Source organism: Blennius ocellaris (genome assembly GCF_963422515.1).
Source record: "Blennius ocellaris genome assembly, chromosome: 11".
Lineage (NCBI taxonomy): Eukaryota > Metazoa > Chordata > Actinopteri > Blenniiformes > Blenniidae > Blennius > Blennius ocellaris.
The window spans coordinates 27,771,518-27,790,329 of NC_137660.1; the positions used below are offsets into that span (position 1 = coordinate 27,771,518).

Sequence of the window (18,812 nt, forward strand, 5' to 3'; positions counted from 1 at the left end):
CTTCCCCTTGGAAGTAAAAAAAAAAATATATATATATATATATAATAAATAAATAAAAGTAATGAAAGGCTTGGCGTTCGACGGGGCTGTCTCTATCTCTCTCTCTCTCTCGACCGCCTCCGCTCTAAAAATTCATTTTTTTTCCTCACCTTCAATCTTTTGTACCTTAAAAACGCTCCGTGGCTCCAGAGGCACGTCTCCAGGTCCCCCCCCCCCCCCCCCCCCCCCCCCGCCGGCTTCCCCTCCGGGAGGCTTTTATCTGCCGGCGTCCGGCCCGAGAGCTCGCTCTCCGTCACGGCCGTCACGCCGTGGCGCTAGCGTGTGAGCATTAACGTGTGTAGCATTAACCCAGAGCGTGGAGGAGGAGCCCCGCGGGGCCTCGGGCTGCAGCCCGGGTGCTGAATCCCAGGTTAGAGTGTGGTAGAACACCTGGACTGCGTCGCCGTGGAAACGGAGTTAAAAATAAATAAATAAATGCTCCGTCTCCATGGAGATGGGAGGAAAAGGCAACTTTTTGAACATGTTCTAACTTCGTCCCCATTGAAGTGGGAGAAAAACACAACTTTTCGAAACCGTTCCAACTCCATCTCCTTGGAACTGTGGGAAAATACTACTTTTTAAAACTGTTCTAACTCTGTCACCATGGAAATAGGAAAAAAAATGCAACTTTTTGAAAATGTTACAACTCCGTCTCCATATAAATCGGTGGGGGGCGGGTCAGACTTTTCAAAAACGTTCCATCTCTGCCTCCATGCAAATGTGAGAGGAAAATACAACTTTTCGACAAGGTTCCAACTCCATCTCTTTGGAAATGAGAGGAAAAGGCAACTTTTCGAAAATGTTTCAACTCCTTCTTCTTGGATCTGGAGGAAAATGCAACTTTTTGAAAATGTTCCAACTCCGTCTCCTTGGAAATGAGAGGAAAAGGCAACTTTTCGAAAATGCTTCAACTCCTTCTTCTTGGAACTTGGGGAGAATGCAAATTTTTGTTATTCTCTGCTGCCTCTGTGTGTGGTTTTATTTCAAAAACAAACAACAGCACCCACTGCTGACCCAACATAAAAACTTCATTTTCAGTGTTTCCGTCGTTTATGTGTAAACGGACATCGTTTTCAAAACGTTGCTGTGTAAACACGAAACAAAAACCCATAAAAACCACGCATTTTAACGTGAAAGGCCGTCAGAGGGCAAATCGTTCAGGTTTGTTTGACTTCAGGAAGATTATTTCAATATATAGAATTCAAGATGGCGGCTTTAATCCCGGACGGAACTGATCGAAGCGACTCGCAAGTACAGTTAATCCCAAAAGTTACTCGAGTACCAGATCACCTCTGCTTTTACCTGCTTCACACGGCGTCGTACATTCTGGCGGGTTTTCTGGGCCGCGTGTTTCGTAAACTGCCTCCCTCGTTCCTTGAGGTGGCGAATCGACGCCGCTTCACCTCATCCATCAAGCGGTCTTATGTGGACGAGTCAGATTATGTCATTGATGGATGGACGGATAATTTTAGCCTGGAGCGGCCGAGTTTTATTCATCATCGCTTGAGAGGTTATTTATGTAGTTTTGTTGTTGTTGTTGTTTTTTTTTCTTTCTTGGCAGCGACACTTTTCGAAATCCGGAGGAATAATCCCGTTGCTCTGCTTCCCTTTCAGGACGACGAGCCGATCGGCTCCGACGGCAGAGGCCACGCCCACGTACGCAGGTTCCTCAATCAGAACCACAAGAGGTTGCCGTGGAAACCGGAGGTAATGCAGCGTCTTTGTTTGTCTCTCGGACTTTTAAAGTCCCTTCCTTTCATATTCGGGCTCGGATTATTCCATCACTCGGTTTGCCTTTTCATTTCGGTGCGACGACTCTATTTAAAGCTCGGCAAGGCCGTTCACACACACACACACACACACACACACACACACACACACACACACACACACACACACACACACACAGCAACATTCATCAGCCATTAATTTTCTCCTAAATGGTTTTATTAATGACACTTTTGAGAAATGTAATTTCTCTGCAGATGTCTCACTCTCATTTCCCTCCAATTGGCCCTTTTTAAAGCGGCTAATATTCCAGGTCAAACGGGGATCCAGACTCTTTTTTTTTTTTTTCTTCTTCTTCTTCTTCTTCTACTTCTTTGCTTTTTTTTTCCCACCACTGTTATCGAAAGAACAACCTTGCGGGGTATTATGATAAATCATTGTGTGAGCACGGTGATATTTCATCCAAAACCATTAGCGGGTTACATTTAAAGGCAGCTCTGGCTGAAGATTACAAGTTGATGTGATTCACCCTAATTTTTCAGCTCACTTACTGATGTACTTTTCAACAAAAGGAGCGGCGGACGGGGCAATTAAAGCCGCGGATTAGCGATAAGGAAAGCAGCTCCAGATTTGGAACCTGTGCAATAAGGGTTTAATTAAAGGTGTGTGTGTGTGTGTGTGTGTGTGTGTGTGTGTGTGTGTGTGTGTGTGTGTGTGTGTGTGTGTGTGTGTGTGTGTGTGTGTGTGTGTGTGTGTGTGTGTGTGTGTGTGTGTGTGTGTGTGTGTGTGTGTGTGTGTGTGTGTGTGTGTGTGTGTGTGTGTGGGTTTGTCTTTGCCAGAAACTGCAGAGTAGAGAACACACGGGGGATGTGCCGACGCCACTTTTTTTTAAAAGGACGAGTACAAGAGCAAATGCTAACCTTTAGCAACTTCCCGATACCAAGTGCCGATATGAGTACTTATTAAAAGCCACGAAGTCTAATTCGCACTCCATAAGCGAACCGTATATACCAAGGCGACGCGTTGCCGCGACGCCGCCTCGCTGTCCAACGGCCTCCGTGCTACGGTGTACGACGGCGCCTGCAGCACGCGTAGCGTAGCATGTAGCGTCTATCTCCGTACCGCGCTATATGAACTGTACACTATATAGCTATCTCGCTGTTAATGAGCGTACCCGTCTGGGTTAGTGCCGATTTATTTTATTGACTGAATGCTACCAGTATGTGTCGTCCTGCTCCTTGTTGGGCCATTTACTTACTTATTTGTTACTCATTTTCTCAATGAGAACTAGAGCTACGCTAGGTAGAGCGCAGACCTTCACCAGCGCCACATTTGTTTGTGGAATTGAGTTAGCGTTGAGCGCGTGCTAGCCGTTAGCCGACATCGATGCCGAGTTGGCACGCAGAGGAAACCACAAGCCGAGTCAAAGCGGTCGCAAACGGTGTTTCTGGCTACTTGAGATATTAGCCGTGAGTTAGCAGTGTGTGAGTTAGCAGTGTATGCTACATATACGGCCCCCAACTTGCCCGTCCGTCGCTCCTGTGGGATAAATAAAGTTGTCCGAACTGAAATGCACTTGGTGCAATGTGGCTAATCAGTTTAACGGCTCTCTGGGTCCAGTAGCGTCGAGTCGTGCTACATGCTACGTGCCAAAGAGCTTCGGGGCGATGCTATGCGCTAAACCAACTGACACTGTAAATCGCTATCGGAAAAGAACATTGAGACGTGACGTTCCAGCGACGTTGCTGACGGACGACATCGCGCGGTCGCGACGCTCTCCTACCGTTACTCCGTGCAGCATCGGACCGATGCTAGCATCGGTACCAATAGTAATGTTGCAAAAATAAAGGAGCTATTCGATTAATTCATAAAGTTGGGTTTCTGCAACACACGAACTCATTATTTTTAAAATCAAAAATCATGAAGATTTAGTGACATTGTTGAGTTCCAAGCAGTACAGACGTTATATAAAGCAAGTTACAGATAAAAACAAAGACAAATACCAAGACAAATACAAAGAAGGTTCCAAGGTCGTACTGGTCCGTTATGAAATACGTGAGGAATTAAACTTTAGGATTCAAAAACATAAACGCAACCCTGAAAAGTTTTAGCCCGACAGTTAATGATACGGTGGCCCTGAAGTGCAAACCACAACCAATCACTAAACACAACAACAAATTGAAAAACACAACGACATTAACTTTAATGGAAGAGCAGCAGACGAGCTCTCTGATTGGACGACGGAGCCGTTCAGCCTTTGAACCGGAAGTTATTCTGCCTTGAGCAGGAATTTCAAAACACGGAAAAGTTTGGCGACTCCTCAACCGACTCTTTCTCGCAGCTTGGACAAAACATTGTTACTCCTTTCCTTCTTTGTGTCTTTGTGTTTTTTCATTTGTGTTGTGTTTTTGAATTTGCAGTTGTGTTTTTTCATTTGTGTTGTGTTTTTGAATTTGCAGTAGTATTTTTTCATTTGTGTTGTGTTTTTGAATTTGCAGTTGTGTTTTTTCATTTGTGTTGTGTTTTTGAATTTGCAGTTGTGTTTTTTCATTTGTGTTGTGTTTTTGAATTTGCAGTAGTATTTTTTCATTTGTGTTGTGTTTTTGAATTTGTTGTGTTTTTCCATTTGTTGTTGTGTTTAGTGATTTGTTGTTGTGGTTTGCACTTCAGGGCCACCGTATAACGGTGTACAATTGTGGAGGAAATTGGAGACGGAGTTGAAACGACGGTCCAAACATTAACCTGTTCAAATATAAATACAAACTAAGTTTGGTCCGTGTTGATATAGGCGTTTGAAATGTGGGAGGTTCTTTTCTGTTGATGTTTTGTTCTTCCTATACTCGTGCGGAATGTACCTTTGGTTGCTCTGAGTTTGGGGGCGGGCGCTCATAAGCTTCTTGCTTCAGCCCACTCCTTTTGAGCAGAACGTTTACTGCTCAAATAAAGAAATAAAACTAAAGTATGGGCTCATCCCGATAACACACACATGGTTCACACAGTCCAACATGAGCAGGGCAGCGGTTTCGCGAAGTTTTCTTTATTTTTTTCTACAGGAATCTCCGTCTCTCTGCTTGGATTTTCTCACGTTCTCCCCCACAATGCATTACTCGTGTAATCCTTCGCTCAAGGAAGCTTTTTTGCAGAGGTGCTGAACACATTGTGGGTCTGCCGGCGTTACAGAACCGGCACTTTTCTCCCAGCAGAGTCTCCGGAGCCCAGCTGCTCAAAAACTTAACTCAGCTTCTCTTTTTAACGCCGACTCACGGCGGCGCGTTGTGAAATCCACCAGGCTGGATGGCGGAATTTTTTTATTTCACCCGACACCCTTTACGGCGGCGTGTCTCGTCGGGTAACGGCGGTTATTGATTATAACGTTTATTTCAGGCACGTGAAGGACAGAACGTGAGATTCAGTTGTAGAAATTTAATTTAATTTAATTTAATCTCCCCGAAAATAATGTGAAGTATGACTTTTTTGTCAATATGTACGTCAAAAAAAAATTTAATAATGCAGTGAAACATGAAGCCCGTGGCCTAAAATTGGCCATAGGCTCCAGTCTGGCCAAACAACTGAGGAAGTTTTAAAAAATTTAAAAAAAAACATTGATTTAAAAAAAAAAATTCCGAAAACTTTTGTTGGGGACTCGATTTGCGCCACAACGGAACTCGGAGGCACTCAAAACACAACTTTTCTAAAACGAATCCTACCGTGAAACATTAAAAAAAAAAAAAAAAAAAAAGTTCCAGTCTCCATGGAAACGGGGAGGGGGAAGGGCAACTTTACTGCACATGCTCAGCAGAGAATCAAAACGTTTCCTCCGTCGTGTCGTGACTCGAGTCCATCTTCTCCTGGGACTCTGGAAAAAAAACTCTGTCCCCATAGAAACAGGCGAAAATGCAACTTTTTGAAAACGCGGCAACTCCATAGAAACAAGGGGAAATGACGCTTTCTGAAAACGCAGCAACTGAGTTGCTATGGAAACAAGCGAATGCGTGAATTTCTGAAAATGCTCTCGCTCTGTCTCCATAGAAGCGGCTGAAGTTTCCAAAAGCACTCGGTCGCCATGGAAACTGGCATCAATTTATATCTTTATGAAAATACTCCGACTCCGTCTTAATTTTTTTTTTTTTTTAAATAGAAGAGAAAAAAAACCTAAACTTTCTCAAATAATCCAACTCCGTCTCTGTGTACTACGGCCGTGTCGTGTGGTAGTTTTATTTTGACAGTCACGGTAATAACAATAAAAAAAAATGCAACGACGATTTTCACTTGATACAAAAGATAGCAAATTAGCCTCAAAGTCAGGGTGAGTCTGTAAAAACACCCATAATGCAACAGCGATAGATGATTTTTTTTTTTTATGATTCTCCCCCTTAGCCATTCATCTTACCCCTTTGAAATGCGCGTTCACGAGAGTCTAAGGGGTGTCCCATTTCACTAGTGCGCAAAGGCGGAGGGCTAAAGGGGAGGGCTATTCACCCCTCGAAACGGAGCGTCTACAGATGCACACTTTAAACAGAGGGGTAGGAGGACACGGCGCCGAAGGACTTGCATTTCACATATATACAAGTTCTATAAACCTGTTGTGTTTTATACCAGTAAGAACGGCAGTAGCGCTGCCGTACGTAGCTTCCGTGTGTCTTTGTTTGATAGAGACCGTGTTTATAACATTTTATTATTACACTGTACAGTTCCAAAGTCTTCTAATATGGGTGTTTTGAAAACAGGGACCCCCGAGCAAACAAGGAAGCTCCTCCGCTTTCACATGGTGAATGAGGAAATATTTCTGAAGTCCAAATACGGTGCAAAAAAACTGAAGTAATCCACGTCTCCGTCTATTTCTTCTCCTTGGTGGGGGAAAGGTGGAAAATGAAACAAAGCAGTCAAGCTGCTGCAACACGTTGAATTTGGGACGGCGTGACGACGCTCCTGCTGGAAAATCAACAAACATCCATGGCTCAGCTCTGCTGATGTAACGGCGCCGGGTTATGATGTCATAACTGTGAGACGGAGCGAGAGGGGGAGGGGGGTCCCAAATCTAAGGGCTGAAACTTTTACCCCTTTGCCCTCGTTTTGGAGCCGGAGGGCTAAGGGGTAGGTGGAGGGCTAAGGGGTAGGGGTACAAAATCGAATTGGGATTGGGCCTGAGATACGCTGAGATTGTCGTCATTTCCAGGTGTTTTGTGACGATACCGACGTCTTTCAGGTCAGCTCTGTGCCACAACAAAGAAATTTTTTTTTATTTAAACGTTACTGCGGCCAAAGTCGAGATGAAACTGGGCTTATAAGTGGAATCTGAACTAAAACGTGTTTTGACACTCCTGATTTCTCCGACTGCACATAAAACACGGCGATTCTCGCGATTACGATCGTCTGATTACCATTTAGGTGATTTATTCATACGCTTTCTCATTTCTTGCCGCAAAGGGAAAAAAAAAAAAAAAAAAGACATCTGTCGCCTGAATTGAAGGAGCCCGCGTCTAAATGCAGACGACATCTTGGCATACTTTGAAACCCTGCGACTCAGAGAACGAGAAGTCACACGGATGTGAGGCAGCCGGGCTCGGACCGGCGCCAGGCGCAGTATCTCACTGGGTGCAGACGAATTCCACAAATGCAAAATGGATTTCAGGGTTCGGTGGCAGCGAGGCGTTTCATTGTGAACGCTCGTTTTCTTTTACGGTTTTGTCATTTGTCTGTGTTGAAATGGTTAAAAACAAAACAAAACAAACAAAAAAAAAATGACTCCCATGATTTTTGCAATGACATTTACACGCGGTAATTTTATTGCCCAAGCGTGTACAATAAAATGTACTTTATTATAACGTGCACTGGAATAACAAAGAGAAATACATACAGCAAGACAAGCATGAAGACGAGCGTAAAACCTGGCATTTTTTAAATATTTTTTTATTTTTTGCGTATAAAGATTTACAACCTATTTTCAAATGACAAAGTTTGAAAATAGTTCCTGACACTTCCATCCAGGAAGGATCTCGGGGGGGGGGGGGGGGGGGGGGGGGGGTTGTTTTATAAAACTTTCATTGCAGTTTGGTGTCCGATCGCACAACAACGGCGTTCGGGAACCACTGAAAATGCAACTTTCCGAAAATTCTACAGCTCCGTCTCCATAGAAACAGGCGAAAATTTTACTTTCGGAAAACAATGCAACTTCGTCGCCATAGAAACGAGTGAAAACGTAACTTTATGAAAATGGTCAAATGCTGTCTCCATCAAAAAAAAGTCTGAAAATGCAACTTTCTGAAAACACAGTTGCTATAGAAACAAGGGAAAGCATAAACTCGGTCTCTATGGAAGCGGCTGAACACACAACTTTCTAAAAACACTCGGTCGCCATAGAAACAGGCGAAAACGTAGCTTTCTGAAAATACTGCAGCTGAGTCTTTTTTTTTTTTTAAATGCAACTTTCTGAAAATACTCCAGCTGCGTCTTCATGAATTTATTTTCTTTTTTTAAAAACGCAACTTCCTGAAAATGCTGCAACTCCGTTTCTATAGAAACATATGAAAATGCAACTTTTGGAAAACAATGCAACTTCGTCGCCATAGAAACAAGTGAAAGCGTAACTTTATGAAAATGGTCAAATTCTGTCTGTATAAACAAAGTCTGAAAATGCAACTTTCTGAAAATGCTGCAACACAGTTGCTATAGAAACAAGTGAAAGCATAGACTCGGTCTCCATGGAAGCGGCTGAACACACAACTTTCTACAAAACACTCGGTCGCCATAGAGACAGACGAAAACTTAACTATCTGAAAATACTCCAGCTTCATGAATTTATTATTTTTTTTTAATGCAACTTTCTGAAAATGCTGCAACTCCGCCTCTATAGAAACATATGAAAATGCAACTTTTGGAAAACAATGCAACTTGGCTGCCATAGAAACCATCAAAAATGTAACTTTCTGAAAACGCTGCAACACAGTTGCTATAGAAACAAGTGAAAGCGTACATTTCTGACTCGGTCTCCATGGAAGCGGCTGAACACACAACTTTCTACAAAACACTCGGTCGCCATAGAAACAGGCGAAAACGTAACTCTCTGAAAATGCACAGTACTTGGTAGTTTTATTTTGACAGTCGCCGTGATAACAATCCAATCCAGTTCACTGCTGCAGCCTCAGCCGTGTTTTCATCACCAAAAAAAAAAAAAAGAAAAGAAAAGAAATCAGCACCCTCTAGTGACACGACATGAAAACTACATTGTCGTCTGCTGTTGCTGAACAGTTTCTGAAACGAAAACACAAAAACTTGAGATAATTGTTGTGCAAATGGGACCAAAGTCAAGCTTGTGAGAAATGACGGAGCGCAGCAGCTCTTTCCCTTCCTCACCAGCGATCCGTCCTAATTACCGACGGTAACTTGTTTGTTTTTTTTGACGCGCGGCCAGGATAGCGGCGGTCCGCGGGGCCGCTGCCTTGGCACCGTCGGACCGGGGCTGGCAGAGGGAGGACGCCGCCATATGTCGGCTTCCGCAGATGGGCAGAGGTCGCAGCACGGATAATGCGGAAAAGAATTCCTGAAACGTATGCGCAAAAAAAAAAACGTTGTTCACAAGCAGAAGGAACGCAAACGTTTGTTTGTCTCTTGTTTACAGCAGAGTGAGACTCGCATTTAAACAATGCTTCAAGGGAAGAAGCTTTATTTTTAACGTTTTTTTTTTCTTTTAAGGAAATATTTCACATTCACATGAGAATGTTTTTCGAAAATGACATTGATGTAGTTTCCGTGCTGGGCCACTGGAGGGCGCTGTTGGTCGTTACTGCATTGAACCCACACAAACACACGTGTAGCAAAAAAAGAAGAAAAAAAACGCTATAAACATTAGCAACGGGAGAACAGGGACATTCTGGTGGACAGACGACCAAGTTGGATTGTTGTTACGGTGACTGTCAAAATAAAAGTACCACGTCCCGGGACAAGAAGTGACACGACGGAGGAAACTGTTCATCTACTGAGCATGTGCAGAACAACTATTCACTACGACCATGGAGCGCGTGCAGAGCAGCAGCGTTAGCAGAAAGACCGCCGACCGAGACAGTTTTCAAATAGTTGTGTTTTGAAGTAGTTGTGTTTTGAAATGGTTGTGTTTTGAAATTGTTGTGTTTTGAAATAGTTGTGTTTTGAAATAGTTGTGTTTTGAAATGGTTGTGTTTTGAAATAGTTGTGTTTTGAAATAGTTGTGTTTTGAAATAGTTGTGTTTTCAAGTAGTTGTGTTTTGAAATGGTTGTGTTTTCAAGTAGTTGTGTTTTCAAATAGTTGTGTTTTCAAGTAGTTGTGTTTTCAAATAGTTGTGTTTTCAAGTAGTTGTGTTTTCAAATAGTTGTGTTTTCAAATAGTTGTGTTTTGAAATAGTTGTGTTTTGAAATAGTTGTGTTTTGAAATGGTTGTGTTTTGAAATAGTTGTGTTTTGAAATAGTTGTGTTTTGAAATGGTTGTGTTTTGAAATGGTTGTGTTTTGAAATAGTTGTGTTTTGAAATAGTTGTGTTTTCAAATAGTTGTGTTTTCAAATAGTTGTGTTTTCAAGTAGTTGTGTTTTCAAGTAGTTGTGTTTTCAAGTAGTTGTGTTTTCAAGTAGTTGTGTTTTCAAATAGTTGTGTTTTCAAGTAGTTGCGTTTTCAAATAGTTGTGTTTTCAAATAGTTGCGTTTTCAAATAGTTGTGTTTTCAAATAGTTGTTTATATATATATATATATAAAATGTGATTATTGAACGTTGGAGAAGAGGTAGGATTAAATAAGTTTTACTTCTTCCTAAAACTTTTCAGACATGCTGAACTATATATTATATACCCGTACATTCTTATCTTGTATATTTATCTTTTTTTATCTTTATTTTTTTCTTACTCTATACGTGAATTTTGCGCTACAATTTTGCGCTATTGTCGTTATTTCTATAACGACAATAAAAGTGTTCTCTTCTATTCTATACTACTTATTGACACACAGTATATATATATATATATATATATATATATATATATATATATATATATATTTATACACGTGTGTATTTGTATATAGATTTTATGTGTGTTTTACACACACAAAAAAAAGTTTTTTTCAACATAACACCTCAGTTAAACCTCGTTACAATATCGGTAGTGAGCTTTAATGCGCCCCCACCTCCCTGTTTATGACCTGGATGGTGGAGGGTGGAGGTATGTGGGGGGGGTGGGGGGGGGTGCGATCCTCTAAACCCCAGCGAGCCGTCGCCAGGAACATCATGTCTCACTCTTCTTATCCAATAGGGATTCTCAGTGTCAAGTCGGTGCGACGGCGACGGCGCTGAGCCGCCATTTGTCGGCGCCAGCAGGGACGCAGAAGGCTGCACCAGATTTTCATTGGGGGGGGTGGAGGGTGGAGGGGGGGGGGATCTCGGCTCCTGGAGGAGAAAAGCAGGAGGAAGAAACAGAAAAAATAGAAAAAAGCCTTGATTTGCGCTCTGGTTGATCAACCAGATGGAAGCGAGAGCACAGATCTGCTCAGACAAGCTTTCAGAAACGTGCAGTCGGAGGAGGAGGAGGACGAGCGTCTCTGACATTTAGGGGGTTTATTTGCATTCCTTTATTCCTCCGCACCTGTTCGTTGCTCTGCTTGTGGCTTCAATTATATATTTTTTCTGCCACACTGAATGCATTTGCAGCTCATCTCTGCCTCGAGTTGTATGTTCTGTTGCTACGAAACTGTGCTACGACTCATCTTTCTGCATAATTTGGCCAAGAAATGTGCAAAAAGTGCTCATGATCACTGTTGTTTTCGTATCTGTTATTTTTTTTTTTTTTCCCAACAGATCTGACCTCGATGTTTTCATTTGACCTCTCAGGTTCCAAAGTAAAACTCAATGTGTCGCGGTTTACACGGCAATGAAAACGGTGTTTTCCCTGTTGGGCCACTAGTGGGTGCTGTTGGTTTGTTCGGTAAAAAAAAACAAAAAACGCCACGTCGTGGCTCTCTGGTACGGGGTTATGTTTGTGCCAAAATTCTGAGCGAGCGATGGGAAAATTTGAGCGCAAAAAAATTTGTCGTGCAACCGCACTAGTAGCATTTTGAGGAAATATTTAAATTGCGCAAAGAAAAACTTGAGATTGCGCACTCAAAAATCATTTCTGCGCTCAGATTCTTCCTCTGCGCGCTCGACCTCTCTCTCTCTCTCTCTCTCTCTCTCTCTCTCTCTCTCTCTCTCTCTCTCTCGCTCGCTCGCTCGCTCGCCTCGCTCGCTCAAATCTCTCCACCTCCGCTCAAGTCCTGCTGTGCGCTAGCTCAAAATGTCCAAAGCCCAAATGTGACAGACACGGTTGTCCACCAATCACAGAAATTCGGGGCGGGCGTTGAATTCTGATTGGTTACTTCGGATTCTGGAAGTGCCTCATAACCGATGAAGAAGAAGAAGAAGAAGAAGAAGAGGGAAAAACAAACTGCGAGGGAAAACAGAAATAAGGAAAACTAAAGATAATTCCTGGATTACAACATGTTTTCCCTCGCAGTTTGTTTTTCCCTCTTCTTCTTCTTCTTCGTTGGTTATGAGGCACTTCCAGAAACCGAAGCAACCAATCAGAGTTCAACGCCCGCCCCAAATTTTTGTGATTGGTGGACAACCGTGTCTGTCACATTTGGGCTTTGCACATTTTGAGCTAGCGCACAGCAAAACTTGAGCGGAGGTGGAGAGATTTGAGCGAGCGAGAGAGAGAGAGAGAGAGAGAGGTTGAGCGCAGAGGAAGAATCTGAGCGCAGAAATGATTTTTGAGCGCGATCTCAAGTTTTTCTTTGCGCAATTTAAATATATTCCTCAAAATGCTATTAGTGCGCTTGCACGACAAATTTTTTTTGCGCTCAAATTTTCCCATCGCTCGCTCAGAATCTTGGCACATATATAACCCCGTACTCTGGAGAAAAACATTGTTATTGTTCATCTACTCACGCGTGTTTACTACGGCCGCGTCGTCGCGGCGCTCTTCCACAAAAAAGTTGGCCCGGAGCACCGTTGTCATGGAAACGGACAAGCTAAACACAAGGAGAGTTTCGCGTTTTCCTTTGAAAAGTGCAGCTTGTCCTTATCTGGAGGCTTCTTGAAGTCTTCATCGTGATGTAAAAGGATTTTGTCTTGCCTTTGTTTTTATTTAAATTTATTTATTTTTTAATCTTGATTTATATTGAAGAGTTTGTGATTAAGCTCGACGGAAACGAGCTGCCGGGACGAATTCCTTCAGCTTCTTCTTTACTACTGAGGGGAACTCGTAGACCGACTCTTCGTAGAAATAGACTTATTTTATTCTTCTCCTTTCACCTCATTAACATTCTACAAACAGACTTCTGATATCATATTAGCTGGACGCCCGGTCACGACTAAATTATTTCCATTTCGTCCAGATTTTTTTTTTTTTTTTTTTTTTTTTTAAAGCTCCATTGTAAATCTCCGGAGATCTGACTGAATGTTTTTCTATGCCGCCGCCGTGAGCCTGAAGGTTTTGCATCAATACAATATGCGCCATTAGTCTGAATAGACTGTGCTTGTCTAACATTCATGTATATGGACGTCGATGGAGTCTGTAGGTATTGAAAATACTACCGGCTCCGTGTTCAGGGTCGATCGGAAGCCGCTTGATAATCCCTGATGGATTAGTGGCATTGTACTTCAACAGCTCTGTCCTGTTTTTGTCTTTTACTATTGTTTTACAGTTTATCCAATGTTTTACTCTGAATATCGTGTGTATGGCTGTTAATTGTAGATCAGGAATTCAGTCAAGTATATTTTGTTCAAACGCTGCTGCAGTTTAAATTAGAAATGATTGAACGTTTGAGCAAAAGCAGCAGATTTTTACCCTCTTCGGGATATTTTCCATTTATTCTCCGCGCCAGCCGGCGGGCGGGTCGACGTCTTACAAGAAATCTTTCATGTATACTTATACGGCAGGGAAAAACCCAACAAAGTCAGGGTATAGAAGTCTTTATGATGTCCTGTACTTTTTTCTCCTCTCGCTTTCGGGGCTTTTTGCTTGTGGAGCCGCAGATCCAGAAGAAGTAGGGCAGTGTTTATCAATTCAGGACATGCACAGGGAGAAGTGCGTTAAAGGTCCACATCAGCACAAGCCTCAGCGTTCCAACATTTAAAAAAAAAAAAAAAAAAAGCGAGAGAGAGCGAGAAGAGAAGAAGTATTTCACAGGGTTTTTCCCTCCGAAGTGCCTGCAGGTTCTCGGCAATCAGCCGCGTCGGACAGGTCATTACCGCCTCAGCTAGCAAACGCTTCTTCGCCGAACGGCGGGTGAAGCGGTTCACCTCGGGAGACGCGGAGGACGAACACGCGGAGGACGAACACGCGGAGGACGAACACGCGGAGTGGCGTTCAAAGTGTTCCGAGTTTGAGTTCGAGTTCGAGACGACGGCGCTCTCAAAGCTTTAGTGGCATTTTACATGTCCGTTTTACACGACGGCGGCTCTCTGAGCCACGGAACGGAACCCGTTTTTTTGAAAACTTTTTCAAAATGTCTTTGTAGAACATTTCGAACAGTGTGGACAGACAGTGTGACATAGAACGGTGGGAAAAAGGAAAAAAATAAACAATTTGGAAGTATGCGTCAACACAGAGTGGGGATATTTTAAAACCCCGGCTCGTGCCGTTCAACCCCCCCCCCCCCCCCCCCCACAGTCTGTGATGTCATCAAATAACCACAACAATCAGGGACTACAAGCTCCGGTTAAGCTACAGAAGCTACATGACGCTAGCAGCAGGAAGAGCCATAGACCTATAGAACTAGAGTACAATTCAGGTTTGTGAAAAGAATCTACTTCTAAATTTCTATGTGCTCTGTCTTCTTCTGTGTTTTTGGTGTGTTTGGTGAGTCACAGCGCCCCCTAAAGGCCTGGTATGTGTACTACACGCCCCGAAGCCTCGTGTTGAGCCGAGTTCATAGTGACGAGTGGACGGAGGTGTTTTGGAGAAGGCTGGGGAGAAAACAAGATCTTTTTTTTTTTTTTTTTTTTTTTTTTTTTCGTCGTGTGGATGAACCCTGAATGTCAACACGCAACTCACCTGCCACCCACTGCCAGGCCAAACACTTAAGAGAAAAAAAATAGATACATTTCTAAAAAAAAAAAAAAAAAGGATAAATTAAACATTAAAGGTGGGGAAGGAAAAAGCGAAGGTGGAACTTTTCAAAAAATACTCATACTGTCAGTCTCCGTGACAACATCGCCGTGTAAACACAAAACAGTTTTGAAAAAAAACTTTTTCGTTCGGGCGTCGCGCTAGCGCCCAACAAACTTGGCGCTAGCATACGATCTCTGGCCGCCTTGAAATGCTCTCGGTTCGTTAGCGAGCGATCTTTCTCGCGGGTGAGATGAGGTGAAGTAGTGCGCAATGCATTCTGGGTAGTAAACGATCAAAGCTAACCGCGGCGACTCAGAAAGAAAAATGTTGGGAGTCGTGAGGAAGACTCTGGTCTGAAGACTACATATCGTGCTCATGGGTAGCCACGAGCTAAGTAGCCTAGCCACCACAGGCTACTCTCGGACTCTCCGAACGCGAAAAGCACCCTAAGTGAATGAAAGCATGCTTTCTGAACTTGCCTGTTCATAAACAACAGCAGCAGTCATTATTTATCTATCCTACTCAGTCGGTAAAAAACAAAAAACAAAAAACAAACCTGTCATTTTAGAAGAAACAAGCTGCCAGCGTATCTCGCTGAATTATTTACTGACATAAACGCAACTGGATAAATGTGGAAAAAAGCAAAAAAAACTCCCTGCAAAACTATGATCACTATGCAACGTTTATTCCGTGTTTATCCCAAAACACAAAGTGAGGCTGGGGACAGGAGAAATGATAGAGCAGTAAGCTGCATGTCAGCGTGACGGCTGACAGCTCAGGAGAAGACGAGATGAGGAGTGACGGCTGGAGGCTGGCGGCGCGCAGAACAGGGAGGCAGGAAATGAGAGGAATTAGTAGGGATGCCAGTGGAGGTACTGCGCAGAGTACTGGTACTCGGGAACAGAGTTCTGACACGTATTCGTGACTCCGAGGTGCAACACGCTAAAGAGTGTCATGGCTCACACACCAACGATGCTATATATATATATATATAATTTTCTTTTTTTTTATCAGTTTTTATCCTGTCTCCATTTATTTTTGCCCCTATGTAATTGTGTTTTAAGTGCGTTTAAAATGTGTTGTATTTTTAGGGACTTCGGTGAAAGGCAGGTCCCTTTTGTAATTCGTACGCCGCCGACAGTGGGTTTAGGCTTAGGGTTAGGGTTAGCTCGGATATCTCGCGGCCTAGCATGCCCGTTAGCATGCTAACAAACGTTGTCCGATTGAGCTGAAATTTGGTAGGTGGCCTAATGGGGGTGCTGCAGTCATGAGTCACTAGCTAATTAGCTGGTTTTGACGCAGTTTTAAGGCTGCAAAACCCTCACCACACAATTTATACAGTTTTCGCAGAATGGAATGAACCTTTTCTCACATTTCTCTCTTGTTTAAACTCTCCCAAAGTTGAAACCTTTGTAGATTTTAAAACATAAACAGACCTCTGCTAGGTTCCTTTGTCGGTGCAGGATGTTTTGTCGACATGGTGGAGTTTGTCAGGAACAAAACTTCAGCACTTGAGAGTCACAGTTCTATCGTTCAGACGTTGATGTATTTGCAATATGAATATGTATATGCAAGTTGTATGCATTCGCTTACACGAAACGCGGCACGGAGATTGATTGGCAAAGGGTCTACAGTCCCTTAGCCAATCAGGACACAGAATACAATGTGCAGGTTCTCCCTTAGCCAATCAGCATGCAGAACACTGCACGTTCATACACCTTTAAAAAAAAAAAAAAAGCATTCAAAATTGCACACAAAAAAATCCGCGAAAGCTGAACCGCGTTGTAGTGAGGGTCCACTGTATCTATCAGTAAAGTGTATTTATCTATCAAGCTCCGCCCCCCTTCAGAGCTTGAAAAACAAATCTCTAAAAAATAACAAAAAAAATTCCAAGATTTCAAAAATACAATAAACGCTCGTATCGATATCCAGCTAAACGTTATTAACTCGTCCATTATCGGAACAAGCATCCCTAAATAGCGAGGGTGAGGAGGAAAAATGAAGAAGGAGCACTTAGAGGGGGGAAGAAAGTCAAGCAAGATAACAGGAGCCGACAGTTTAGCGGAGCCCGGGGGGGAGGGGGGGGGGGGGGGGGGGTGAAAACATGTGGGTGAGTTTAATGCAACTTTCCTCTCGCCTGAGTCCAAAGACGACATCCGGTAAGGGCCGAAGCATCGACAGAGCCCCCCCAATTCCCACCACCACCACCCCCTCCCCTTTTTCTGTCACCCACAAAATGAAGCCAATTACACGAGTTCCCCCCCCCAGCAAAAAGCCGGATTTACAGCGTGTGGCCTCTGTAGAGCTGTGTGTGTGTGTGTGTGTGTGTGTGTGTGTGTGTGTGTGTGTGTGTGTGTGTGTGTGTGTGTGTGTGTGTGTGTGTGTGTGTGTGTGTGTGTGTGTGTGTGTGTGTGAGCATAATTAGAGAGTTTTAAAGCCGCCCGCTTATTGCTGTTTGACGAGAGGCAGGGTGGGGGGGGTTATGGGGGGGGGGGGGGGGGGGCAGACCTGAAAAAAGGTTGGCTTTTAAAAACCCACAGGAAATCTATTAAAAGCTTTACATAAGGCATATTTACACAGAGACGAGTCCCTCCTGCTAAATCCTCCTCACCTCTCTCTGCTCCTTCCCTCTCGCTGCCATTCTCCATTTTTTTTTTTTTTTTTTTTTTTCCCGGTTATTCGCCGCTTCCTGCTGGTTTGACTCCCGGCGACCTCACAGGTCCCCCGTCGCTTTGCCTTTCAGGTTGATGCCATCAAATGTGGAAAAAAAAAAAGAAAAGGAAACAGGTGAAGTGGAGCCGCACAGTTTGGGAGTGACATGTTTTTCAAAAACACACACACAAAAAAAAATCTCTGGTGTTTAATTCATGAGCTGTAATTGCCGCGGTGGTGTCGGCGTGCGGAGCGTTGGGAGGGGGGCACCACCGCCGGGGGTCAGGCCATCTGTTTGAATGCCCCCCTGCCTTGATGTCTTCCTCTTTTGAATGCAGAATACGCTGTCAAGACATGGCTTTTTTTTTTTTTTTCCTCCAGGAGTGTCCTTGTCTTTAATTCACCCCATAAAAAAACACGACGGCGGGAGGATGACGTCCATCATGTGGTCACTCCTGATCCGACGTTTTATAGCGAGGGCGTTGAACACATACGGTCCAGTTTAATTTGGTGTTTGAAAGTTTTTCTTATTTTCTTTATTACACACCCCCAAAAAAATGTTGTCACACCTAAATGTTGTACATAGTATAATGTGCTTTGACCACATGCCGTAGCAACATTTCGTGTAGGATAGAAGAATAAAAAGACAAATGAATATTTCGAGATGTAAATCCATGCATGGGTTAACCACCAGGGGTGATTGTGAAATTAAATTAAAAAAAATCCTCTTTCGTCCAGAATGCCTTATATATTAAAGGTTGTATAAACTAGTATACTATATCTAAAATTATCTGAAAAATCTCCACTTAAGTTAGTTTAAAAAAAAATACAAGATATGGCTGATATATATATTTATTTATTTATAATTTTCTTTTTTTTTAATCGGGTACTGCTTCCTGTTTCCGTTTATTTTTGCACCTATGTAATTGTGTTTTAAGTGCGCTTAAAACGTGTTGTATTCTTAGGGACCTCGCGAAAGGCAGGTCCCTTTTGTAATTCGTACGCCGCCGACAGTGGGTTAGGGTTTGCTCGGATAATTCGCGGCCTAACATGCACGTTAGCATGCTAACAAATGTTGTCCGATTGAGCTGAAATTTGCTAGGTGGCCTAATGGGGGCGCTGCCGTCACGAATCACTAGCTAATTAGCTGGTTTTGACGCCGTTTTATTTTTGAACTGCATGATTGTCATAATGGTCATAAGTTTGGTTGTTGGTTAGCCATATATATATATATATATATTTATTTTTTAAATGGCACTTTACCAATGTCAGACTACTGAGTA

General features: G+C 43.1%; 1 protein-coding gene across 1 annotated transcript in view; it reads left to right on the top strand.

Annotated features, from left to right (window-relative positions):
- b4galnt4a (beta-1,4-N-acetyl-galactosaminyl transferase 4a) overlaps positions 1-18,812 on the top strand; it is a gene marked incomplete at its 3' end in the record, with an annotated part of 189,151 nt that overhangs the window by 106,439 nt on the left and 63,900 nt on the right. Inside the window, exon 3 of the mRNA XM_080504793.1 lies at positions 1,654-1,746. Within this exon, the coding sequence (XP_080360919.1) occupies positions 1,654-1,746 (93 nt within the window). The remainder of the gene's footprint in view (positions 1-1,653; positions 1,747-18,812) is intronic.